This window comes from Molothrus aeneus, chromosome 20 (assembly GCF_037042795.1).
Source record: "Molothrus aeneus isolate 106 chromosome 20, BPBGC_Maene_1.0, whole genome shotgun sequence".
Taxonomy (NCBI): Eukaryota; Metazoa; Chordata; class Aves; order Passeriformes; family Icteridae; genus Molothrus; species Molothrus aeneus.
Genome location: NC_089665.1, coordinates 4885800 through 4912263, shown reverse-complemented (window position 1 = coordinate 4912263; position 26464 = coordinate 4885800). Strand labels below are relative to the sequence as shown.

General features: G+C 43.6%; 1 protein-coding gene across 5 annotated transcripts in view; it reads right to left on the bottom strand.

Moving 5' to 3' along the window:
* The window catches only part of CUX1 (cut like homeobox 1), a 274993-nt gene that overhangs the window by 123463 nt on the left and 125066 nt on the right, over positions 1 to 26464 (bottom strand). For all 5 annotated transcript variants that reach the window (XM_066563647.1, XM_066563643.1, XM_066563644.1 and 2 more), the window contains exons 5-8: positions 16135 to 16272; positions 12625 to 12748; positions 10675 to 10751; positions 9878 to 9944 (exon numbers count right to left, since the gene is read on the bottom strand). In XM_066563647.1, the coding sequence (XP_066419744.1) occupies positions 9878 to 9944; positions 10675 to 10751; positions 12625 to 12748; positions 16135 to 16272 (406 nt within the window). The remainder of the gene's footprint in view (positions 1 to 9877; positions 9945 to 10674; positions 10752 to 12624; positions 12749 to 16134; positions 16273 to 26464) is intronic.

Sequence of the window (26464 nt, the reverse complement as noted above, 5' to 3'; positions counted from 1 at the left end):
GTTGTTATCAGAGCCCAGACAGTGGGCAAGACAGGGTCCTTTTATCCACTACAGAATGACTGCAGTGTTGTTGAGCCCAGGAAAAGGGAAGAGCCTCAAAAATTCCCACTTTTAAAAGAAGGAAAATATATCCTAGATAATTTTGAGAGTCAAAATCCCAGCTGTGTGGGTGCATCTGGAACCTTCATCCCATGTGTGTTAATCTACAGGGAAATGAAGTGCTACACCCTGGGTAAGGCAGGGGTTAATTCCAACTGCTGTCGAATGCCCCAAGTCTGTGCTCTGTTCATCAGAGCATTAAATCTGAAAGCTCAAGAGAGTAGTGCAGCCGTGCTGCAAGGGCTATGTTATAAAGTTCTGCATTAAAAATTCATATCCTAGGCTTGCCACAGTACTCTGCTCTGGCTGAAAGGAGAGCTGGCGGGGAAATATTAGACACCCCACTGTCTTTTTGGCAATTGGAGACATTCCTCAACAAACAGCACCTCAGGAAGGGAATGAAAGGGCAAACAAACCGTGAAACAAATCAATGAGTTCAATTATCTCTCTCTCTCTTGGAAAGGAAACTTTTCATTTTTAAGGCTGTTTCATGAAATCTTTTAATGACGGCCCTGCACACGGGTGCTGGGCACTCTGGCTGCAGAGCTGGCTGCTTGGCAGGGCTTTTTATTTGTTTTACATGAGACACAGATTCCCAAACACAGAGGGTGAAACAGAGAGCAGGGTATAGGGATCTCTCTGCAGAACAAGAACTCTGCTTACCCTTTACATTACCACGACCACGTGGGATGAGAGGCTGTAGAAATTGTTCCCACTTTCCCTGAAGTGTCTCCAGCAAAGAGTGAATTTAGATTTATTAAGATGGTTAGTTACTCCATGGTTAAGTTATGTGCTCCTCACTACTGGTTAAGGCTGTGTGCATTTCACAGCGATTTATGGCAGCCCAACTGGTGGATGACACAGTTCACAGTGATGGAAATGGGTGGTATACTTTTATGAAAGCCATATGTGCCCCTCAGGTTATCTGTCTGATGTATTCAGGCAGGTTAATAATCCCCATCCTATAAATGAGGAAATACATAGGAAATGAAACATCAGTAAATACAATTTCTTGAGGAAACCAAGCAAAAAAAAAAAGTTACCTGCTCACAATCATCCCCTGCAACTCTGCTTAGCACCAACTGTAATAGAAAGATTTCCTTTTCCCAGAGCTGAATTTCAACTCAAAGGAAGGGAAAGGAAGAAAATAGAAACCATTGGACAAAAGTTTCCATGGCACTTCATCAGTATTTTTATATATATATACATATATGAATGTATCTGGTTGTTAGTATAGCTGAAAACCCAAGTGACTTCAGCTCAGCAATCTGGGTTTTGAGGGGCTCAGCCCCATGAGGAGGGGCAGGAGGGCAGAAATTCATCCAGAGGGTGCAGTCCCCAGGGAACCTAGGAGATTTATGCCCAGCACAAAACAAATCAACACCAGACTAGCCTAAAGCCCCTCACTAATAAAAACCTGTGTGGGGGAGGGAATAACCCCCCACTATTCAGCTGAAAGTTCATTAGTTCCATGAAGGAATGAAGACAGGCTGGAGAGCTGGTGATCACCAGTAACCAAAGATCAGCTATTAAAAGGCATTGAAAATCTGCTACAAAAGGTTATTAACCGCAAGGCAGTGCTTCAGTCAAATTTAATTTTTGCTCAAAATTTCTTACAAACAGGCACTTAGAGCTTGCAAGCAAGACTTCATCAGCTGGGGTTTATTCTGGGTTTCAAGCAGCTGCAACCAAGCAAATCAGGGGAAGCAGAAGTCCTTTCCTCTGTGTACTGCCCTGATTTCCCAGTTGTGATCCTTGCTGTAGTACTGGTTGCCTTCCAGTGCTCCAGCCCCTGAGCAACCTCCCTGTGACTCAGTTTCTCAAGGTGTTAAAACTCTGGGAGGCAAAGCACAAAATCACAGCCTCTGCTCTGTTCTGCTCCTGCAGAAACACCAGAGAAGCGTGAAGGGTTAATAATCTCAGGCTTACAGGATTTGTGTATTATGCATTTGTTTATTTAATGCTTTACATGAATGCTAATGAAGTTATTAACAGGCCTGCATGTTGTCTATTGTTTTTCTTGGGTTTAGTGTCTGCACTATCCTGCCTTATCCCTTCTGTTCCATGAGCTGGCCAACACCCAGCTCTTCCAAATCCCTGAATCAGTGTTCTATCCTGGATTCTCAGCTTCCTGATCAAAGACAGTATTTTTTAAAACTCATTTGTTAAAATATTATCTTTTAAAAAAATCTCATCAAGATAAAGCAATTTTATTTCCCCCACACCAGATACCTTCTGTGACACAAAACTGCAATCCCACATGGCCTTATTGTCTTTTAATTAGATCAGAGATATGTAAATGAGACAATATTTCTTAGGTCCCATTAAGTGATGTCTCCAGGAGGATCAGAGGGGGCTGAACCAGGCAGGACAAGCTCCTCTGACATCCACACCCTCACAGTGACCTGCCCCATGCTCCAACTGCTGCTCAGGAGAGTCTGATTTACTGGAAGTTCCACTGATTTATGGCCTTATTGCTGCCAAAACTGCCCCAGGTCTGAGACCAAACCCCCTTTTCTCCTGCAACCAGGGCATGGGGTGAATGCAGGGTGCAGCTGCTGGGGTGACTCCTGCATGTCCAATGCAGACACCTCCCTCCCAGCCCTGCCTCTGCCACAGACATGAGGAAAAGGGCTCAAAAGAAACTCAAAGAATTATATGGGAGTGGGCAGGAGAAATAATTGGGAGTTTTAGAGCAGGGATGACCTGTACAGCAATTCAGGCACAGGGCTTCATTCTGTAGCCTTTAGCCTGAGAAATGGGAAGACCCCTGAGCTCCCAACATCAACAGCATGAGTTGATGACACAAACCAGAAATACTTTTTGTTTTTAAAGCAGCTGTGGAAAGGATAATATCCCTGCTTCTGCAGTCAGGTGGCTGATAGCTGGGGCATCACAGCAACTTTTTAAGGCAGGGATGGGTTTAGACCTACCTACATTTAGGTGTAGGTTTAATGAGAAGCTGAAAAACCTTGCTAATGAGGAAACAGCATAGGGATACTTCATTAAGGTAAGCTGTGCCAGATGCAGCCTCTGACAGTGATGGCTCACACCTTCCTGTTCTTGGAAAAGGCAAACAAAAAACCCAAATGAAAGCACTGGGGGAATGTGCAAGTTGTCTGTATGAAGCAATATGGGACTGGGGAGCAGGGCTGCCAGCTCTCACAGCAAACACCTGGCTCTCCAAAGGGACAGGAGATCCAGGCAGAAGAAAGAGGCTGTTTGCCAGGACACAGAGTTGTAGTGCCTGGGATCTCAGTGAGTTTCCTGAAGTTCCCCTCTCGCTCAGGACGTTCTTGTCTCTCTCAATAAATGAGGGAGCACACTGCACCTTCCTGACTCATTTCTCTGCCTGCGTGGGAGTGGGAAAAGCAGCTGGAATCCATCCCTGGAGCACAAGGAGAGTTTCCAGTACACACCAGGGCAGGAAATCACCCATTAAACACGTGGCCAGGTAGAGACAGGCACTGCAGCACCTGCCAGTGGAACTCAGCAGCTCCAGCAGAGCTCTGCTTTGGGGTGGGAATGGCTGACCCCACAGGGCAGGGCCCCATTGGAAACAGCTGAACCATTTGTTTTTGATGATCCCAGGGTTTCTCTGCTCCCCCTGCCATCCCAGCCTGCAGGAGCTGGAGCAGGCACAGCCACGTGCCCTCCTGCTGTCACAGACAAGGCCCCTCCAGGAAGCAGTTCTGCACCAAAATAACTCCGTTGATTTGCTACTTTGCATTGTAAAAAAAATAAATTAAAAAAGAGACTGTTGTAATTTGCAGACACACATGAAAGAGCTGTGTGGAATCCAGGCTCAGCTGACTGGCAGATGCAAGCCCAAGGACCTTGTCCCTGCTGGGGGCAGATGTGCCTCTGCCAGGAGGTTTTCCTTCCCTCTGACTCGCTCCTCTTCCTCACACAGCCCTCCCAGACACCTCCAAAGTTCAGCTACAGGTAAAGGGACCTGCTGAGATGAGATGGCTCAAAAAGTTGCAATGTCCTTTGGCCGGCCTCACAGGAAAGCCAATCCCTGCTGGAGGCTGGGATTGCAGGACACACTCGTGGTCCCTCTGTTCCTGGAGCCAGCCTGGAGAGGTCTGGCTCCACAAGAGCCGGTGGGGACACACAGGACAGGGACACAGGGACACTCCTGCCCCTTGTCACTTCACACAGATCCTCTCCATGCAGCTGCAGTCCCATGGAGAAGCCCTGGCTGCACCCATGGCTGGGATGACCCCCAGCCTGGCTGGCACAGGAGCCAAAGTGCTTTGCATTTATTTAAAGATTTCCATCTAAGGATCTCACGTCAACCCAAGGTTACAGATAACAGGGTGATGACTAGAATATGCTGGAATACCCTAAGGCTGTGTTTTTCTACTTTGGGTTGTTAAATAACACCAGCTTTTAGGCTAGACTAGAAAAAGGAACTGAACAGTCTCACTGGAGGTTAAAACACAAACAAAATAAAAGCCCTGAGAGGACCTAGGGCACTTTGGTGCTGTCAGACAGTTACATTAACTAATTTGCAAGCATTACAAGTCTAACAAAAGAGGCAACAGAGCCCAGCTACAGCATGAACTCCTACTGACTCCAATGGCTCCATTTACATGGAGTTCTCAGAAATGCAGCCTTAGAAATGAAAAATGAAAATAAATAACCCTTTTGTCAGTTTGTGGTCTATCATTTGCATGTCTGCATATTTCTAGACTCCAGCCAAGGCTTGACTGTTGCCTTTGGGCATTAACCACACTTCTTGTGCCTCAGTTTCCCTATCCAAAAGTAAAGGTTAATGCCAAGTGTTTTACAGGAACTTTGAACTCTCTTCCCATACAACTTTGCAGCTTTTCTGGCGTGACTGCAGGCTGAACCAAAAATGTGACAAAAAAGGGCTGGTTTGCACATGGGCTCTCAAGCCCTCTTTCACACCAAAGCTTTTGGTCAAAATAAGAAGCAGATCTCCAAAGTGTTTCCATTCATCTTCACGTGTAGGTTTTTAAGCAAAATATCAATAGTGACTTTCAGCCTGGTGAGTTTTGCATAAGGCACAGTTAAAACTTTGAACCTCAAATGTTAAATGCAGACAGAGCTTACTGTAAGACTCAAAACATTCAATTTTTTTTCTCTCTTTTTTTTTTTTCCTTTAAAAAAACCAGTTTTCTGTAACATCTTCCCTGGTTTTTTAACCTCTCATTGCCACCAATCCTGGGTTTCACTGGTGGCAGTAGGACAAGGAAACTGAGGGAAAAACTCTGAAAAGAGACATGGCCTATGAAGTTCTCAATCTCCTGTTTTTAGGGAAATCACTTTAAATACAGCAATAATTCCAAAGCTGAGCATTAGAAGTTAATGACTCATCAAAGGAACAGGAAATAGGAAACTTTAAGACCTTAAAGGCACAGCAAATAGAAGCTATTTCATGTCATGTCCAACACTACCACTCTAACTACAGTACTTCAGGCTCAATGGGGGGAAGCAGCATTGAGACCATTTATCACAGTAATTATGTGATGCTGGAGGGAGCACAACTTTATTTTTTATTCAGTTTGACCCTGAGCACCATCAAAATGGAAAACTACAAACATCTAAGAAGTGATATATTGGCACCAGCCACCACTTAAACAAGAAAGACTTGTTTAAAAAAAAAGTAAATAATTCAATTCTCACTGTATATTGGGAATTATTTCCCTGAAGTCCAAGTTAACTGAGATTTGCCCCAATATAACAGAAGATTTTACATGAATATTTCAACTCCACCACGTAACTCCAGGCAGAAATAACTCTTCAGGAATTCTCTAAAACTTCTGGTCCCCTCTACTAATCCTGCACTCCTTCCATGCTGAACAGCACATCTGTAGAACTTTATTTTACACTGATGCCTGAAGGACAGGTCTGTTTGATAATGTGGAAGAAAAGCATAGTTTACCCCAAAGAGCCAAAAACCACAGGCATCTCCTCCTGTTCCCATTGTTCCTCCTGTGTCACCCTTAGCTGTGCTGCCAAAATAAACAATAATCAGTCTGATCTATGGAAGGACAACAATCCTCTGCCCATATACTGGAGGCAAAATGTTTTCCTACAAGTTATTGAAAGTAGCTGTGTTTGGATGACAGCTTCAGTAAATATGAAAAGCTCCTTCTCCCTTGCATTCCTGTGCTACTTTTAGAAGGACAAAAAGTCTGAATCTTACAGAAAATCCACTGGTAGTGACTGACAACTTTAACCTAAACATTTTCTGGTTTGTGTTGTTTCTGAAGGTTTTTTATTGCAGAACTGGGGGGAGGGCAGGGGGGAGTGGGCAGTACCAGAAATCCTCACAAGACTACTTAAAGCTGGCTGGTGAAAATGGAGCATTTCAGTGAAATTCGATATTTTCTTTCATCAAAGGCAGGGAGCCTCAACCCACATGTTAACAGTAATGTAACAAGCCTACTGTATGTGCTGCAACCCAAGGTCCTTTTCCAATTAGAATTCATTTAGGTTGGGGGAGAGCAGGGGTCGGAGCAAAGAGGTGGCTCTGGAATTGATCTAAAACTGGAATCCAACCATTCCAGCTGGGAATCCCAAGCACTTGCTTGGATTCTGCAGCAAAGCAGAAGTGAAAGAGCACTGTCAGAGAGAACAGTTTGTCCCTGGAAAACTGAGGAAATGTATACAGAATGTTTCTTTTTCTACAAAGAAAGAAAGTAAAAGGAAAGTCTGTTGCACTAGAAAAAAACCAAACAACCCCAATATTCTTTAATTTTGCTGAGACTCAAGTCAGAGTTTGCTTTTCAGTTCCAGGTCTGATAGAATCTCCAGATCAAACTCATTAGTGCTGGTTAAACCCAGTTTTGCTGATAGAAACGTGTGGGACAGCAAACAAAATCAGTGTCAGGCCTCGAGAGAGGATGTGCCTCTTTAATTGAAAAAGGCAGAGTAATCATTCATTTATTTAACCCAGAGATGATTATAATCTGAAAACCTTGAAATCCTCTTACACAACAACTGTTTTGGCAAGCCCCTCTGTGTTCCAACAAATATTAAACTGTGCTTGCCATTTGTCTAAGGAATCTTGTATTAATAAACATGAAGAAGAACACTTTTACCTCCCACACTCAATGACAGAAGAAAACAAAGACCAGCTGTATTCATCAATGGATCCTTGTTCTGCACATAAAGGCTAATTACATTTTACTTCAAGCCTACACATGGAAAACTTTGCTCCTGCCATCTTGTCAAAGGCAGCTTCTGATATTCCAGCTGACAGACTGCAATGACTGCACATAATAAACTTCTTTTTGTCATTAACACCTTCAGTGCCCGGCCCGGGGCTGTGCTGGGGCTCAGGGAAGGGGCAGGGGCAGCCCACACCCACCTGCTGGGAATTCTGTATACGTGGGGATGACAGAATTTGCACTGGAAATTTTCATTCCAGCCACTGATCTCATCTGAAGGTGCCTGCCTGTGCCTCTGTCCCTCCTTTTGCACGTAGAGCACTTTGAATGGGACATTGTGAAAAGATAAAACAAACAAGTTGACATAATGATTCCCAACTTTTCAGATCACCACAACTGGGCTCCAGGATAAAATCCAGACTCCTTAATGCGGAAAATGAAGACTTCTCACTCTGTATTTCTTCTGCTTCTTGGGGTTTTTTTGCCTTGTTTGAAAGATTTTCAAAGTTTCAAGTAGTTGAAAGACAGCTTTATTCTGAGACTGAAAATCTTAAAAGCACTGTTAGCTTTTAAATATTGACAATTATCTGTTTTTTTCCTGAAGGCACTCCAATTCATCTGCATCAAATAAGCGTCTGTAAAACTAACAATTCTGGCCTAAGATAAAAATCACATGTTTTTAAAACATAAAATTAAAATTGGCAATACAAGTAGCTTTTCAGACTTAGATCAAAAGAGGGCTTCTTTTAAGAAAAGAATCAAACTGTCTTTCACCCTTTTTATTGGTGTTTTTTCAGCCTTTCTCCCCGTTTTTACAATTAAAATAGATGACTCAATTTCACTGTCTACATTCAGTTCCCTTTTCATGTTCTTCTAGATTTCCATATTGCAAAATTTGGGCTCCAAACACTACAGACAACTGTTGTTACGCAAGAACTATTCCTGCCATAAATATCCAAAACAATGATAAAATATTTCTGCTGTTATTAGGACCTACAAGTTTGTTTTCACAGTACATTAGTCTGGGAGATAAAGTACAAGCTTAATGGCTGCTTCAGGATTCAGCTCCATGACCACCATATTCCAGACCCAGTCTCCATAATCATTCTGCTACAGAACACAATAAACATCTTGTTACTGCAGATGCTACTAATTTTATGTAATTCTATATAAATTAGGTAAGAGTCACTCTCAAGATCATATAAAAACCAAGTATTTCTATGTGAATCTCCCCAAAAGATTGAGATTAGAAATGCAAACAAATATTTTAGAGAACAGATTTTGTTCAGTGTAAGATAAATTACAGCACTTAGGGAAACAGTATTAAAAAATGAAGCACTCTGCAAATAAACACATTAAAAAGGGTGAGAGGTTATTAGGTTCAGTGCCTACAAGCACTGATCTCTGCCTGTTCTCCCAGAAGTGACTGCAACATGAAATAACAACAACAATATCAGTTATGTGCAGGAAAAAACAAAGTCAATCTGCAGGAATTTAAGGCTCCATCTGAACCAGCTTTTGTTTACATCCCTCAGAGAGGGATGAATCAATGAAGGAACAAAAATATTTTTGATCTCTTTGCATGGAGCTCATCTTACATGGAGTTCAAAGGAAACTGGACTTCCAGAGCCAGACCAAAATTCACCTGAAAGATTTTCCTGAAGGACAGAAAAGGTGTTTAAACTCCAAGTGCTGATTGTTAAAACTACCATGGGCTGAATTTTGTGAACTCCAGCTGGGCTCCCCATATCCTCAGTGGGGAATCAGATCCTCAACAGCCACAGAACCACGGGATAAGAAATTTGAAATTGGTGCCAGCTTGACTGGTTTTTAACCCTGGGCAGTGGGCACAGGGAGGTGACTTTGAGTCCCAGCCCCTCCCCTGAGTGTCCCAGCCATCTGCAATGGCTGCTTCATTCCCATCCCATTTCCAGACACTGAAATGACTCTTTGTGCTTAATCCCACTGATCATGAGAATTCCTTCTCATCATTAACTTTCCTTAAATATGAAGGGTTCAAAGGAAACCAGCAGCAGTCTGTCTCTTTTGTTGTTCCCTGCCCTGATGGTTAATAAAACCACAGGATAATTGGAAACAGTAGCTATTAACAAGACAAGAATATATATTTTTAAGACTACCTTCATGTTCTACTTGAAAACAAGGAAAATCTGCCCAAAATGCTGCTCTCTGTAATTAGGGGTGAACCTGGCAGAGCAAGGACTACTACCCCAAAAGCAGAAAGAACCAGGGTGCCTAAGAATCAAACAAAAATCCTTTACTAAATGAAGCTTTGTTTCCACCAAGATGGGAAGATCACAATGAATACCTTATTTCTGAAACTGCTCTATTTCTAAATAAAATACAAGAGATAGAAAGGGTAAGAGATACACAGATGAAGCACCCGAGAATGAAACCAGGAATGCAGCAGTGTGTGTGCCAGAAGTGTCTTGTTGGGGAGAAGAAAATATAAAAACTAATAATCTCTCCATAGGAGGCCAAATTATGACCATGTTTTCCAAAAACTTGGATGCCTGAGCCTCCCTCATCTCATCTCTCTCCAACAGACAGATGCAAAACAAAAAAATCAGTGATACCCTGAAGGAAGACACAGAAAGAAAACAGGGAAATCTTACTTTGCAGTAGTTTCTTCATCGTATTTTGTTTTCAGATCAAATAGTTCTGTCCTGGTTTTTTCCAAGGCTAAAAGGCATAAACATGAAGCATTACAGTACTGAAATAGCAGTATTCAGTCATAAATAAGGCTGTACATCTCCTGATGAAAAAAAAAATAAAGCTATACACCTCCTTAGCTTTATCCTTCAACCTAGGCAAACCATTATGGCTTAGAAAAAACCATAGGGTTTTGGCTTTTTTCACAATTTCTTACAGCATTTCTGTTACATTGCAAAAATTTCCAGTTTCTGCTTAACCAAGCTAGACATTATTAGTTTCTTATTAAGCTGCCTAAACTGCTTATTCCTTTGAAATACTTATTGCAGTAGCTCAAGGAATAAAATTTCTTATGTTCTCATAGTAAAAAAAGCCAAATGTGTCCAGACCTGGAATTTTGAAGTGTGTAGAGATGAAAATAAATGGCAAGTCATGGCAACAGGCAAGAAAGGGGTTCACACAGCTCAGCAGAGATATTTATCACAGTTTGGACATGTGTGGAAGCAGAACACACATGGAGGGTAAGTTCCATGGCCTGCTGTAATTCCAGGGATGCTCTGTGTGTGCTCCATGGCCTTGTCCCTGTTATTTGCCAACTCCAACAGGAGTGCTTGCTGTGATTCACAAAGCACATCTGAGCTCTGCTGGACCTCCCTGCACGCCAAGAGCTGCTTCACACCCAGTCCTGACACACCCAAGGATCCCTGTCCTCTCACTCCCACCTGATCAGCTGGAAAAGGTCACTAAAGCCTTGCCAAACCTGTTTGCAGAGCTTGAACTTTGTGCTCGGCTTCCTCCAGCTTCGAGGCTGTCGACATCTGGGTCTCCTGCAATTTTCTGTCAAGGAAAGAGGAGAGGTGAGAGCAGAGCAAACAACTCATCTGTGCCTTGCAGATTTGGGGGATGGAGCCATTCAATGTCTCAACTGGAATGAGACAACTGCCAACACCACACAGGCTTTGAGGTGCTTCTGTGGGACCCATAAATGCTGTCACTTTGGGAGATGCTGCTCCTACTTTGTGGTCCCACTTATTAAAATTTTAACAGTGTAGCCACCTCATAACATAAGCTGTGAATGTTATAAAGAGTTGACTGCTATATAAATGACAACTTCAGTGGAAGGTTTTCTTGAGCATAATTTGTTTTGGAAATGTCACACACATTGAGAAAATTGTCACCAAGCACCCTCTGTTGTACAAAGTTAGTACAAGAAGAATGATACATTTCCATTTTAGTGTCATAATGAAGGAATTTGTTGCCATAACTGATAGAGTGAATAGATGCAGCAGCTGTTTCATCAGAGCTGTAATGGGTGCCAAATGCAGAAATATTATTAGCTACTCTTTAAGAAAACCCACATATTTCAAAACAAATCTCACAGTGATATTTTCTATAGAACAGGAGCAAAACTTTAATATGCTCACATTTCTTACGTCCACAGGCAACATTTTCTTGTTTTTGTCAGTTAAACTCATTTTTACATCATCTGGCCAGGCAGCCACTGCACTCCTTGCTAAGGGCCAGGCTGCAGGAGTTATAAAACTCATCTTTGAAAGGAGCTGCTCCAACATCTCCCAGCAGCCAGGCTTTTTACAACACTGCTTTTAGGATATTCTGCAGATCTCAGAACTGTGAAATGGCTTATGAAACTACCAGCATCCTGCCTGCACTCCATAGGGTGCACAAATTTCTCCTCCAACTGCTGACCAGGTTAATAACTATTTATAGCCAGAATCATGTGTCAGCTCCCCTCATACTGAACCATATACTTTGAAACCTCAAAACCTCTCTTACACACACTTTTATTTGCATTCCACAGCCTGCCATTTTGTTTTATTTTTAAGTGCACTGAAATTGCAGTTTGCTTACAAGCTGCTTATCAAATAGGAGCCACAGGTATTGATGAATCAAAAAAGAAGCTTTGCATTCACTGGTAGATTCTCCTCATTCAGCCCTGAATTTAAACAAGCAGCCCTCCAAGTAAAAAGCTCACGTGAACTGAAGGTTTTCCACGCTGTGTTGAACACATTATAGCTTCAGTGTTATTGCTCCATGGGAGAAATAAATTCTCCAGGCAGGGAATGCAGCCTGAAAGAACTCCCTCTTTAGCCCCTGGTTTTCTCCTGCCTGATTTATTTGCCCACCAACCTAAAGATTCAAATGCTCCCTGCTCATTTACAAAAGATCAGAAATGCATCCAAAATGTTTTTTTTTTTTTTTTTTTAAATTGATAGTAAATAATGAAAATCCTTCTTAATTTTGGCACGTAGGAAGATGCAAACCTTGCCAGGATAATTCAGGAAGACATCCCCTGCCTCAGGCATTGCCAGGGGAGCAGGGGTGGTGCATCCCTGGCCCTGGCTGTGGGGGCAGTGGCTCATCTGCCCCAGCCCAGGGCTGCAGAGCCTGTGACACACAGGAATTGCCCTGGCTAATGGAGACAGGTGGGTGTCACAGAGCCAGGGAGGAATAAAAGCAGGTGTGCACCCTCCTAAACACATCACAGAGACAATCTGTCCCAGGTTCACATCCACACTCTCCTGACTCTTTTCCTGGGCAAAGCTGAGTATCAAATGATCCCATGCCAAACACATAAATCCCAGAATGGATCAGCTGTCTCCAGCCACCAGTCCTGGCTGGGGAGATTAAACAGAAAAACACCTCTCTGCTCCTCCCCAGCACCCAGACACACACATCCACCCACACTCACCTCTCCTTCTCTGCAAAATCATTTTGTAACTTTTGTTCCTTTTCAAGGGCTATGTTCTCTGCTTGGTTCTTCAGGGTCTGTTCATATTCTCGGATTTTCTCCTTAAGTGCTTTTATTGTAACCTCTGCAGGAAAACAATAGGGGAAGAATGAGTTTACACAGCTCCACGTGGTTCCACAACACAAGGCTTGCTTTACCCTGTAGGCTCAGTGTGTTTTAAACTTTAGCTCTTCAACTCTGACACAAAATCAATGGATATGAGTCCCTTTGGAGACCTTTTACTCCCTAAATGTTAAATTGAACTTTAAGTGTTTAGGTTGAGAAGGATCAATGGAGTTTGCTGAAAAGCAGAGTGAAGAAGGTTCCTCTAACATGAATTTTTTTTAAAAAAGAAGGAAAAAAAAATCAATTGTAAAATATAATATCACCTTATTGACTAGCCTAAAATTAGCTGAGTGCTGAGAGAAGATTAATAAAGTCCCAGTGCAGGTTTAAGTATGCATTTACACACAGGACACTTCATTCACCTGACTGTGCTCCTGCACTAGGAGGCAGTTCCACCATGGTTCATGCACAGATGCAATCTCACACTAACTGAACACATCTCTGGGATACAGCTCTGCTCTGCTTCCCCAGCAGCTGGGATCCAACTGCTGCATTCACAGCAGCCACTGGAGCTCTGCATGTCCCAGTTGCTGTCGCTGCCTCGTCCTCCATCCCTGGGTTTACACACAAACATTGACAATTTTAACTTTCTGAGACACTTGAAAGTTAAACCGGGGAATTTGCAGAACCCTTCCTTAGGATAAAGGAGCTCTCCTGCATTTCTCCATGCCCAGCAGGGGATGGGAGCAGATACAGAAACCTGCAGAGCTCCAGCTCAGCATCTCCTTACGTGCCCTGATCTGTTCCTACGTGAAAGCCCTGAGATCCCACCCACAGGAAAGGACTGAATCCTTATAGGGCTCACAAGAGGAAAAGCAGCACATCCACCAGAGTATGCTTTGTAACAATAATGGAATTTGGAAAAAGCCTTGGACTGCCAGAAGACTCACAGCAGCAACACAGTTCAGAGTATTCACACCAGGATGCAGGGGCAGTTAAAGACATCAGCTTATTAACAGATACCAATAATAATACTTGAGGAAAAAAATAAAACTTCTGAACATGAAAAGTTTCATATTCTGCAGAAACATCTTAGGAAGACAAACCCTAATATGAAAAATAAACCCTATGGGCTTGGGGGAAAAAAACCTCAATAATATCACAAAAACCCACACATAATCTTTTCAAAATCCTGATGTAGAGAGTTGAGCAGGGAGCTGTGAAGCAGACAGGAGGTAGCTGGTGACATGATCTGCTGTCTGGGCACTACCAAAGGCAGCTTGAGCCACTGTGACCACAAAAAAGGGGGAAAGAGTGGTAAAAATGCTTGCCAGCAAAGCAGCTGCCTCTGCCTGAAGGAGCAGGGTTTTGCTGGCTGTGCAGAAATCAGCTGAGGCTCATTACTGAGTAACAGGCCGTGAAAAGGACACGTCACCTCTTTTTTTTTTTCTTCAGCAAAGGGAAATTCTTCCCTGAGATCTGGGAAGTCATACAAATCCTGATCTCTTCCTGAATAAGCAAAGGATGCTCCTTTGCACTGACAGGAGGATGCTGCTCCTGTGGGCAAAGGGGGCTGCACTCCCTCCTGGGCCACCTCTGCTCCAGGGGTTTGTATTTTATACAAACACCTTTCTATTTTTCAGATATAAATCTGCAAAAATATTCTGGTATATGGAGAAAATGAGAGCAAAATAATCTCACAGAAATGCAGCTTGACTAAGTTTCAATGTCTGATTTTAAAAGAAAACAAAACAACGAAAACGAACACAAGAAGTGCACGAACACGAGGGAAAACGTAACTTTTGTAATAAAATCTGATTTTACCTTTAAGCACCTAACAATAGATGTGCTGGACAAGTACAGCTGAATCCTCTACATTGCTTGAAGCACTAAGTGCCTTCTGCAGTGCTCAGGTCAGCTACAGCTTGTCAGGCAGTGCCATTTATACCAGTTTTGGAAGAAGTTCTTCCAGGCACCGTAGAGCTCATACCAACCCTCCAAACAAAGAGATTAACTGATCAAAGCACCCTCAGCTAACAACAGCCTTTTCCCTGGATAGCTTATTAATCCCTGTTTGAAACTGAGAGTAAAACCACTGCACTGGAGTGAAAAACAACACAAAGGCTACAGTGGGGAAATGGAAAGGAAGTTCCAGCACACCAGGGAAAATCAAAAATGTCAGTTATGAGTGGTTGTAGCAAAAAACTCTACAAGTCAAGAGCTTTTCCACTTTGTGGGATGAACCCCTATGTCATGCTTGGATGTACTGGATGCACAGCCTCAGGAAAACTCTGCACAGTGAACTGCAATGATTGTACATTTCCAGTAAAAAATACAGTTTTGCTTAGAGCATTACAGTTCCAACATGACATCTCCTGCAGTCCAGCCCAAACCCTGGCATGCTGATACCTGTCCTCTCCAGGGGTCACACCCTCTACATTAAAAAATAAATATTACAAAAGATATAACTGCATAGATATTCCCTCAGCAAAAAATGACATTTAACAAAATGAACTTAGTTGCTAACGCAGCTTTCAAAAATTACTTGGGTGCAACAGCTCCATAATGTAAAAAATAAACTAAAATCTCAATTTTTCCAAATGGCAAGACAATTTAACTTACTACCATCCATGGCAAGACAATTTAACTTACTACCATCCAGAACTGGGCATTAAAGATGGAAATCTTCATGGATGGGCAACAAAGTGTATGGCTGAGAATTTTTTTTTCCTGGTGCAGGAAACTGAATCACAAGAAAACTTAAGCAGTCTTAAAGCCAACAGGCTTTAAATCTCATTGAGATTTTCATGTATTTTCATGTACTTTAGACTCATTAAAACTTAAATAATTTAACAGTAATAGCTTGTATTTACATTGCTCTGTGGATGGTCTCCAGAGTAAAAATAAAGTGCATATGCTGAATGTACTCCAGTAGTACATTTAGATAAGTAAAAACAGTACAGAAAAAGTTCCATTTTGTACAGATTCATATGTGGATACAAAATACTGAATTTTTGTGTTTGTCTGTGCAAGCTGCACATCCTGCAAGTACCAACACCCACAGCTCAGCCTGATGTCAGTACCAGCACTGCCTCTCACAAAATGTCACAAGTAACATCAGCCAGGTGTAATTTTCAGTGCTGAAGGCTACAACCAAATATGCAGAATAACAACTCCATCCTCTGACTTGCTGCTACAGTAAATGGAACTTTCAAGAAATCCAAAGAATCTGCCCAAAGCCCAGCTCCACACACAAATACAGAAGTGGCCCTAATAGACTATTACACTTTCTCTACTGAATTTCAACACTACTGTCACCTCTGCCTTTAAGAAATAAAACTGAATTCAATCCCTGTCTTCAAATTTCAGTGTGCATTAAGAGCTGATAATATGGTTGCAACCTACCCTGATTTTTCACCTCGGCGAATTCTTTGTTGTATTCCTCCAGAGTTTCCCTAAGTTTCTGGTTTTCTGTTTCAATATCGTGCATGCGTTGAACCTTCAGCTGAAGCTGCTGTCCCAAATCCAAGGCTGGAACTGGATCTGAAAAAGAAACAGTAAAATAAAATGAAAAAAAAAAAAGAAACAGTAAAATAAAATAAAATAAAATAAAATATAAAATAAAATAAAATATAAAATAAATAAAATTTTAAAAAAAGAATAAAGGAACACTTCTGTGACCCAAGCAGTTCAGAGCACAAGTGTCCTTTTTTCTCCATTTTGGTCCCAGCAGGGCCCTTTTTGACTTATTAGACCTGTACATTCCTCACATCATATATCCTGCAAACTTAAAAAAACCAGAAATATTTCATTCTATCTATCTATGTTCCCTTTAAATGCAGAGCCAGGCTGATAGGCTAGGGGTGCTCTGCCAGGAGAAGAAAAGCTCTGGGGAGACCTTAAAGCCCCTTCCATTGCCTCAAAGGGGCTCCAGGAGAGCTGGAGAGGGACTTGGGAAAGGACCTGGAGTGACAGGACAAGGGGGAATGGCTTCCCACTGCCAGAGGGCAGGGATGGATGGGGTATTGGGAAAAAATTCGTGGCTGTGAGGGTCCTGAGGTCCCAGCACAACCTGTCCTGGTTGTAGCTGCCCCTGGATCCCTGGAAGTGTCCAAGGCCAGGCTGGACAGGGCTTGGAGCAACCTGGGACAGTGGAAAATGTCCCTGCCCAAAGCAGGGGGTGGAACTGGATGAGCTTTAAGGTCCCTTCCTACCCAAACCATTCTGTGAGTCCATGAAATTTTGACACAGCTTCTCCATCCTGGCACTGATCCCCAGGACAGCGTTCCTGGGTGCAGACAGTCATGATATAAAGACACAAGAGAGTTTTAAGCTTCACATTTTTTATTGCAAAATGAGAATTTTTGGGTGAAAAGCAATCAAACTGCACAGCTCACTGTCAGCTACTGTCCCTCACTCTGCTTGCGCAGGAGTGAATTTTCTGAAGCAAACTGTGCCCTACTGCACAGCAGAGCTCAAACAAGTTCTGTGACCGTGGAGATCTGAGTGGTACTTTTTCTAATTGACAGATCAATAATAATCAGAAATGTTGTGTGGATGTAATCAATTCCATGAACCTTGGATTTGGATCTCTCTTTCTCTTACACTATTAATCAAATGTCCTCTCAGTATTAATTCTCTGACACTCATCTCCTTCTGGTAAAGAGAGTTCTCAGCACACACCTGACATGTGCATGTGTGATTTATTCTGGGATTTCTTCCCAGTCAGGATAGGAAAACTCTGGAGTGTGATGGACTTATAAAAGATTATTGAATATATTTCTGCTATGGGCGCCAGCATCTCTTGTGAAATGGCTGCAAAGATTTAGTCTCCTGTTGAGGAATGCTAAACACCAAACTCAGTGGATCAACAACAGTATATATTAGGGAGTTCACTTAATTTTCAACCACCACAGTCATTAATTTTTCAGACCACCCTCAGTTCCAGTCTCTGGAAACACATAATAAGTCTATTGTACCTCTGTTAACACATTAAGCATGAGCCTGTGTGTTTTTTCAATATGCCAGCGTTGTTGCATAGTTTATAAAAGAATAGCACTGGGTTATGTTGAACTCAGAGACATTCTAAGTAGCAGCCTGCTGCATTTTGTTACTTGGGTTCTTCAACAGCTTATGGCATTACCCTGTTCATAATACAAAATCTAGGTTGCTTGTCATCTGTTCTCTGTACATACATAGTTTATGACTACATAGCTTTTTCATTTATGCTTTTTAGGCCAAATACTTTTCGTTATTATTATCTGTATTAAAATATTTATAATAAATCAAACTTAAAATGTTATTGTGGCAGAGACAGGGGGGTACAGGTAAGGAATTAAATCGAGAGCTGAAGTGGCAGCAGTAGCACGAGCTGGAGGCTCTGCAGTATTTATGGATGGTCCTGTTACGGCGTGGGCTGTCACAACATTCCCCTGCTCCCATGGAGGTCCCTGACCTTCCTCTGCAAGGAGCGTTTTGTCACACTCCTGCAGCCCAGCATCCCCCAAAGAGCCAGCCTGGGACATTCATCTGCTGAGCACAAAGAGAGGCCGGATTGTCTCCTCCTGGCCACGTCTGAAACTGTTACAGAAACCACGGATCCTATCGGGCACGGGATCTTAAGCTTCAGCTGTGGGTATTTCTGTGAAATAGGGATGAAAGAAACTGAACTTGACAAAATTGTGGGTGCACTTTCCCCCACCCTCATTTTAACATTGTAAAAAGCCAGGACACGCACAAGAGGTATTTTGCTCCTAATACACAGGGCTTTTTATATTGAAATCAGCAAAGAATTAAAAGACAAAAATAACATGGGCATTATAAAGTGAATAATGACTAAATCTTTAGTCAAATTTGCAATCCCTGAGAAGCTTTGTGTACAAAATGAAAATGCTTGCAATCTCATAATTATTCATCAGGACATGTATATTTAATTTAGCTCTATTAAAGGTTAATGTTCAAGTAGCAAAACAGCAGCAGAACAAACAAAATGTAAAAAAAAGTCTCTGTGCATTAAACTTCAAACTTCACTAGAGCCTATCTGAAGGACTAATGGCCTGCAGCCACCAAATACTGCTGGAGGACATGTAAAAAAAACCCATGGGTGAAGCACCTCTTAGACTTAATTTTTATAAACTGCATTAAAGAAAACTAATCGTTGTACGAAAATAAAATGACCAACCAAGACATTTCGGGCAGAGAGAAAAATCATTTCTCATGGCAAGCTCCAACATGCTCTTTTAGCTTGAAAAGCCTAAAAAACCTGTTATTTCTGCAGTATTTATAAACATCAATTAACCTGAAACAAGTATAAACCTTAGAGTCACAATGGCTTTTTTCCTACCTGAGTGGAGCGGATTAAAAATAAATACAAATACTCTCCTTTTCCCAACACAGGCATGCATGGAAAAGCATACCTTTTTATATTAACCAGGTTTGCAAAGTATGTTTCATGTCATTTAACAGGAGGTCACTGAATTTTTAAACAAGCAATGGACCAAAACCTTCGTTTCATTACACAAACAACAGGCATGCACGGCTCAAAAAAATCAGCTGGCCCTGGCTTATGGAGAGAGGCAGCAAAGGAAATGCCCTTTCTGTGGTCTGTAAGAGAGAAAAATCACCTCGCTGAGCACTGAGATATGGAAACCTCATCATACATTATTCCCTTGCTTTGAATTTTCTCTTGTGAAATTCCAGAATCCCTGCTGGGCACGGGATAAATAACAAAAAGGAGAAAATTAGTAAAAGGGATCCGATCATTCAGAACTTGAAGAAGCATTTTGCAAGATCATTACTGCCTAAGAGTAGATTGAGATGTCTATTTTTACATTAAATTTAGTGCATTTTTCCTCCTGCTTCCTATTCTGCTCGTTTTTCCTAATCCACTTGTTGCACGCCATGCCCACAGAGAAGCCCCCCCGCATCCTGTGCTTGCGGGCAGCCCAGCACATCTGGATCCGATCCCTGACGAGGTTTCCTCCACGCCACCGCAGCAGAAACAGAAGCCGCCGTATTTCCAACCCTGCAGAGCCATTTCTGCCTCTCCTTCCCCGGATTGCAGAGCTCTGGGCACATCCCTGCTCACTGCTGGCACATCCCTCACTGTCCCCTGGCAGAGGGGCTTCTGTGCCCACGAAGGAGGAGGATGGACACGTCTCAGTGGACACAGACATGAAAACAATTAATGTTACAAATGTGAAGTGATTTTTATAGCAGTTAATACTTCACATCAAACGAGCTGGTGCGACGCAGCCACAGCAACACCTCTCAGGCTGTTCTCACACCACGCACGTGTCCTGACAATGAATCTTTTTTCAGCAGCGGGGCAAGGGAATCTTTTTTTTTTTCCTGCTGTTTAGGTATGTAAAGTACTGACAAACAATTTTAAAAGAAACACTAAGACTGATTTTACCTGAATTATGCGTTACACGAGGCAGCCCCTCAGCACCCTGGGTGCAGTTTTGAGTGTCACAATGTAAGAAAGATAAAGAGCTGTTAGAGAGTGTCCAAAGGAGGGACGGAAGATGGTGAAGGGTCAGAAGGGGCCAAACAAGGAGTGGCTGAGGGCATTTGGTTTGTTCAGCTGGAGGAGACCGAGGGGAGATTCACTGGGGTCTGCAGCTCTGATCTCAGCTCTCTGTGACCAGGGACAGCAGGAGGGAACGGCTGGAGCTGTGTATGGGGAGGTTCAGGTTGGATATCAACAGAAAGTTCTTCACCCCGAGGGTGGTGGGCACTGCCCAGGCTCTGCAGGGAATGGGCATGGCCCGAGGCTGCCAGAGCTCCAGGAGCCTTTGGACAATGCTCTCAGGGATGCCCAGGGTGGGATAATTGGGGCCAGTTGGACTGATGATCCTTGTGAGCCCCTTCCAGCCCAGGATATTCAATGACTCTACAATCCAACCCCCACATCGCTCATCCCAAACCCACCCTCAATCCCCGAGTTACAACAGGGCCATCGCTGACTGCGTGAACTTCCCAAGTGAATTTTGCTGAAGAACCCCCATTCCTCGCTCATCCTGCGAGCTGAGGAAGGCACGGCTGGCAGTGCCAGCGATCCCATCCCGTGTTTACACCGCGGGCGCTCTCGCAGCGTTGCCCTCCCCGATCATTACGGCCGAAATGGCCACGGCTGCCCCCGTGCCCCTCGCCCGCTGCCATCCCACTCCCGCCCGCCTTCTTTTCGCCAGGGCACTCTGGGCTAATGTAATCATACGATTACATAATTAACCCAGCTGTCTCATTAAGAAAATCAACTGGAATTCAGGGCATAATTAGTCATACAGCAATTAGCATGCTGATGAGCAACTGATGAAAAGCTGTCTCGATATAGAGTATGCTGGGACCACCCTCGTTATTTAAGGAGAGGGGGGAAAAGCCCACCTCGGCTCATGGAAAAGGAGCTCCTGCGGGACAGGGAATGTTTAAAGTTTAGGTTTAACCCTTCGGCCGTGGCCGTTGCTGCCGTGAGGGGTGAGGACCCCCGACAACACCGAGGGGTTTGCCAAACGGAGTGGAAAAACTGTGTCATTGTTTAAATGTACAATTTGCAGCGCGCAGGGCCAAATTACCCTCTCTCCCCATATATATTTATATAAATATATATATTTAACCCCAGGGTTGCAGAGCGCTGCTGGGCGGGAGCAGTCCTGAGGGACGGGCTCCGACAGCCCCGCCGGGAGGGAGCACCGGGACCCCTGAGGGACTGCCCGGAGCCCCGGAGGAGCTGCCGGAGGAACGGCCCGGAGCCCCGGAGGTGTTGCCCGCACCCCGGGAGGGAAAGCAAGGACCCCCAAAGCGGCTGTCCGGAACCCTAAGGGGGCTGTCCAGACCCCCGAAGGTGCTGTCCGGAGCCCGCAGTGACCGCCCGGAGGAACCCCCGGCACCCTCGGCCGGCCCCGGCCCGGAGCGCGGCGGGGAGAGCGGCAAAGCCCGGCCTGGATCGCAGCGCGGGCGGATCAGGCGGCGGCCGCGGGTGCCGGTGCGGTGCAGGGGGGCTCTTCACACGCTGTAAAATCACCACAAACGGGGTCTTTCCGTGCGGTGAGACCCCCACGGATGGACCAGGGGCTGCACGAGAGTGCAGCGCTCTGCTCTGCGCTCCCCGAGGTTCGTTCTTGGCTTATTCGCGAAATACATTCATAGAAGCCACAGAATCAGAATGGTTTGGGGGTTGGAAGGGACCTTAAAGCTCATCTCGTTCCATCCCCTGCCATGGGCAGGGACACCTTTCACTGTCCCAGGCTGCTCCAAGCCCTGTCCATCCAGGCCTTGGGCACTTCCAGGGATCCAGGGGCAGCCGCAGCTGCTCTGTGCCAGGCCCTCCCCACCCTCACACCGAACAGTTCCTTACTAATATCTAAATTAAACCTCTTCTCTTTTCCTTTGAATCTATTCCTTTGATATCACAACATGGAGCTCCTAAAGAGCCTCTTCCAAAACAAAGGACTTGCCTTTTAATAACCCCCCTCCCTCCCTTCTTCATTTACAGGCCTGTAACACTGGAAACGATAAGAAAGCAAGTTATGAAACAGTGCCAGAACTACAGGGGCAATTAATAATTTATATCACTGGAAATGTGTTTCCTAAGGTTGGGATCTAAAAATAATTCAAGGAAGGCAACACGTCTCTTTCAACGCGACTGAATTTCTGCTGCCCAAACCCCGCTGTAAGCAAAGCTCTCGGTGATCGCTCACCAGAAACGCCCACACAAAATGATAAAGGAGGGGAAAAAATAATAATCCTCCTAAAACACAACTTTATTAACGCGCTTTAACTTTTCCAAAGAGCCACGAGTTCAGCCCCGCTGTCACAATACTCCGGTCATGAAGTAAAAGAAGTTTTTTCCCCCGTTCCTAAATGCAGCACTGCTCTTTGCAGGGAGTGTTCCTGCTGGAGAATGATCCCTGGATTACGGACACGGAGAAGCTCCACGAGCTTCTGGTGCAGTAACTGCTTTCGTGGGAGACTGCATGTCTGAAAATAATCTGAAAATGTGTTTTAGAAAAAATAATAATTACATTGTAGCTTTTGAATATTCAAACACCTCACAGCATACTTAATTAATTCATTAATTATTCCCCAGAAATTTCAGGGGTAAATTGAAATAGCCTAGAGAGACTGAGACAAAGATTTCATGGAATAAATGATAGCTTTGCTCCCGTTCCCCTATGACTCTGGTAGCCCAGGGACAGAAGAGTTATAGCTGTAATTCCATTTGAAACAAAGCTCATCATCTCTCCAACTCCTCACTTCATAAAAACCATGAAAAGGTTCTACCTTCAATCAAGAATTATACATATTTTCTTACTCTCCCATCCCACAGGGCTGGGATCTGTGACTTCCTTTTATTTTTTTCCCCACTTTTCAACAGCATTCTCCTCACCCTCCGGCTGTCAGAGCGTTCTGTGCAGGCTGAACCGGGGAATTCAAAGTGCCCACAAGAGGGTGAGGGACTCTCATTTTCCTTACCAGAAAAAGAGGAAAACAAATAAAAAAAAAAAAAAAGCGGAATCCCAAATTCTGCCGACCTCTGGAAGCAGCAAAGGCAGAGTGATGGGACCCCCCTGCGTGGGGACGGGGGAGTGGCAGCAGACCGGCGCCTTTCCTCCCCATTAATCACGGCACGAGTTCCCCAAAGCTCGCAGGGTTAAATCAAACAGCACAGGATGGTGTGCAGGCAATGTGACCACAATCATACAGATCCCTCCCGGAGTGTGGTCCTTACGTCTTGTGGGCTATTATTTAAAAACATTCTTTATTTATCTCCCAGCTCGGGAATGGTTACTGCCAGAAAGATGCCCCAGATTGAAATGCATCAGTATCCTAGAGTCAAATAAAATCACGTAAGGCAGAGTAAATGATCGACTCCTTCACGAACTGCACTGCAGTTCCCTCTATTTTCAAAGGAGTAACCAAAGTACATCCTCAGAAAAGTTTTAAATATTAAACGTGGAGTTTGCATAATAGGTAGGGCAGTATTTGATGGCGCTTTGTCAGCTGAAAAAGAACCTAATGAGTTACAAGAGAAGCCACTGCAACTGAAAAAGCGCCAATTTGATTTGTTAATGTTCTAGCAATGGCCCAGGACACTGGAACTCCTGCTCACACTTCGAGCTCAGTGCAAAGGACAGTTACAGAAAACCACTTGTACTTCAAGTTTCACTTCTACTTTGAGATTATAAAAGAAAAAAGAGCCTGCTACTATGTTTGAAAGCATTTCTGCTATATTCATCCCTTCTTTCTCCTAAAAGCTTCTGAACAGACTTAGCAATAAACCCTCCAAAAGCTGGGGTTTATTCTAATTCCAGTTCACATTCCTGCAACCGAGAAAAGTCCAATACTCCCCCCCCTCCCTAGCACGCTCTGCCTTTTGCTCCAGCCACGGGCCTTGGGGCTGCTCTAATCCTCTCCCTGCAGCACCATCCTCCCAAGGGCTGCGGTGACACCCTGCAGGTGAGCACAGCCCCTTCCCGCAGGGATATCTGCTGGGATATCTCCTTCTGCCCAACGTTCTTCCTGCCCCTGTTCACTGCATCCTTCCCCTTATCTGCACCTCCCCTCTTCCTTCCGTGCCTCCAGCCTACCAAGTAAAATAGGGCTTGACAACCGCACAATAAATTTTTTAAAGTGAATGCTTTAGGGATATTTCTTCCTCTGAATATTTATTCCGGCTTTTACAAAGGAATTTATCCAATTATTAATTCAACGAGAAAAACTAGAGAAAAAAAGCATGTGATCAGAAAAGCCCAACTTCAAGCAAGCCACGTCTTCAGGTAACAGAAATATTTTCAGTTATTTTGACACGGGTTTCAAAACAGAAGGATAAAGTGAATGAGTTCTAAAGATGGGAACTGGCCAGGATTTTGTGCTCCATCTGAAAATAGCTGTGTAACACTAAAAGTGCTGCCCTACCAGCATGCACACATCCCAACCTGCACGTTGTGCTGTGGCTCGGGATTCCAGCCCGCGGGGAAGGAGGCTGAGGTGATCATCAGCTCCTCGCACATTCCTCAGCACCATCCCAGGAGATTCGGGATGTTCTGGAAAACCGAATGGTGGCAGCTCTGCCCCTCTGAGAACTCTGCTAAAATCTCCTCTCTCCAGTCCTGTCCCTCTCACTCCCACTCCTTGAAGATGTGCAGAACAGTCTGGGGAGAATCACTAAATTTCTACAGTCCATAACTTTGTACGGTGCAGATTATAGATTCCAGATTTTCCTGTTTGTGCAACTCTTTCTTTTTATCTGTTCTAAACACGCAGGTAAGAGCATCAAGGATTTTGGCTTCAGATGGGATCCACTCAGCAGCTAAATCACTGCCTGCAGCCACAGGGGTTTATGGCTTTTCACTCTTTCAAGTATTAACAATGCTCAATTTTCTGCTTAATTTTATCAGATTTTCGAGTGTGTTTAGAAAGACACCCGACTGCTGTGTTAGAGGGGTGTCTGTGCCACTTCTGTGTCTGTGAGCAAGTTCATTTTGCTTCCTTTCCCCCTGAGAGTACTCATTGTAATATTGTTTTCCTTTCCCTCTAAGGCTGAGAAAAGGCACATTATGAATATGCATTTCCCTTGTACAGTCTGGGGCAGCAAAACCATAAACTTGTTCATTTTATGGGTCTGTCCTTTGTTTTATTCTAACATATTTTATTAGGAAAGAGGTGACAGTTTTGACATGTATTATTAACAAATGAGGAACTGCCTAAAATTTTTCACACTGCAGTGATACCAAACATTTCTCAAAAATGTTCTCTGTGCTGTTCAGCCTCGATGTACCACAAACTCAGGGTTTATTATGACCTGAACTTGCTCTTTAGACAGTTTTGCCAACCAATTAACCATTATCTTAGACAAGAGTACTCTAAGTATTAACTTTTTCAAACTCTTTTTGTATTCCACTTTGGGATGTGCTTAAACAGTCCCTCAGAGTGAACCTCTTTTCCCTCACCTCTCTTAATTATCCCCTAAATTTACATTCACCCACCTCTCCCTACAGGCAGAAAAGGCTGGGGGTACCCAGGTTGAAGTTTTAGCACATCATGAGTCATCTGGGTCTGTAAAAGTCTTTATTATACAGACTTTCTTACCATTAACCTTTCTGCTTAACATTACACTTTCCCAAAAAATCCAAACATGTCACAGGATGTACATAAACACAACAACTTCATACACATTTATCACCTCCAACATAAGCAGCAGATAATTTTTCTGGGGGAAAAAACCCCCAAAGAAATCCAAAATCGAACCTGTTTTTCTCTTGCACCACCTTTAACCTCAGGACATTGATCAAATACGCTTTAAATGAAATTTTCTCACAGCCCAAACAGCAGAGCAAGTCTGAAGAGGGTTGTGAGTTATAAATAATCAAAAGGCAAAGGCTGATAAATGTCTGATTATTTGCAAGCACTGCAAATAAATTTCATTTCTGCCCTTAGAAGTAATTCCCTTGCACTTTTTTAGTGCTTTACTGATTATTTATTCAAAAATAACTTTGTGTTTTCTCAGGTAAAGCATTCCTTGGAAAGAGAACACCCTGTGCAGGGCAGTTGGAATTTGCAAGGCTGAACTGGGGCTGTGTGTAGACTAAAATACAACATGTAGTGAGAGATGTGTGGAAAACTCCTTTGGAAGGAGCCTGCTCTTCCTTCAAACCCCTTTGTGAGACACAGCCCCTACGGCTGGGTGTGCAATTTATGATGGCAAGGAGCAAGGGAAAGATAAAATTTCCACTTC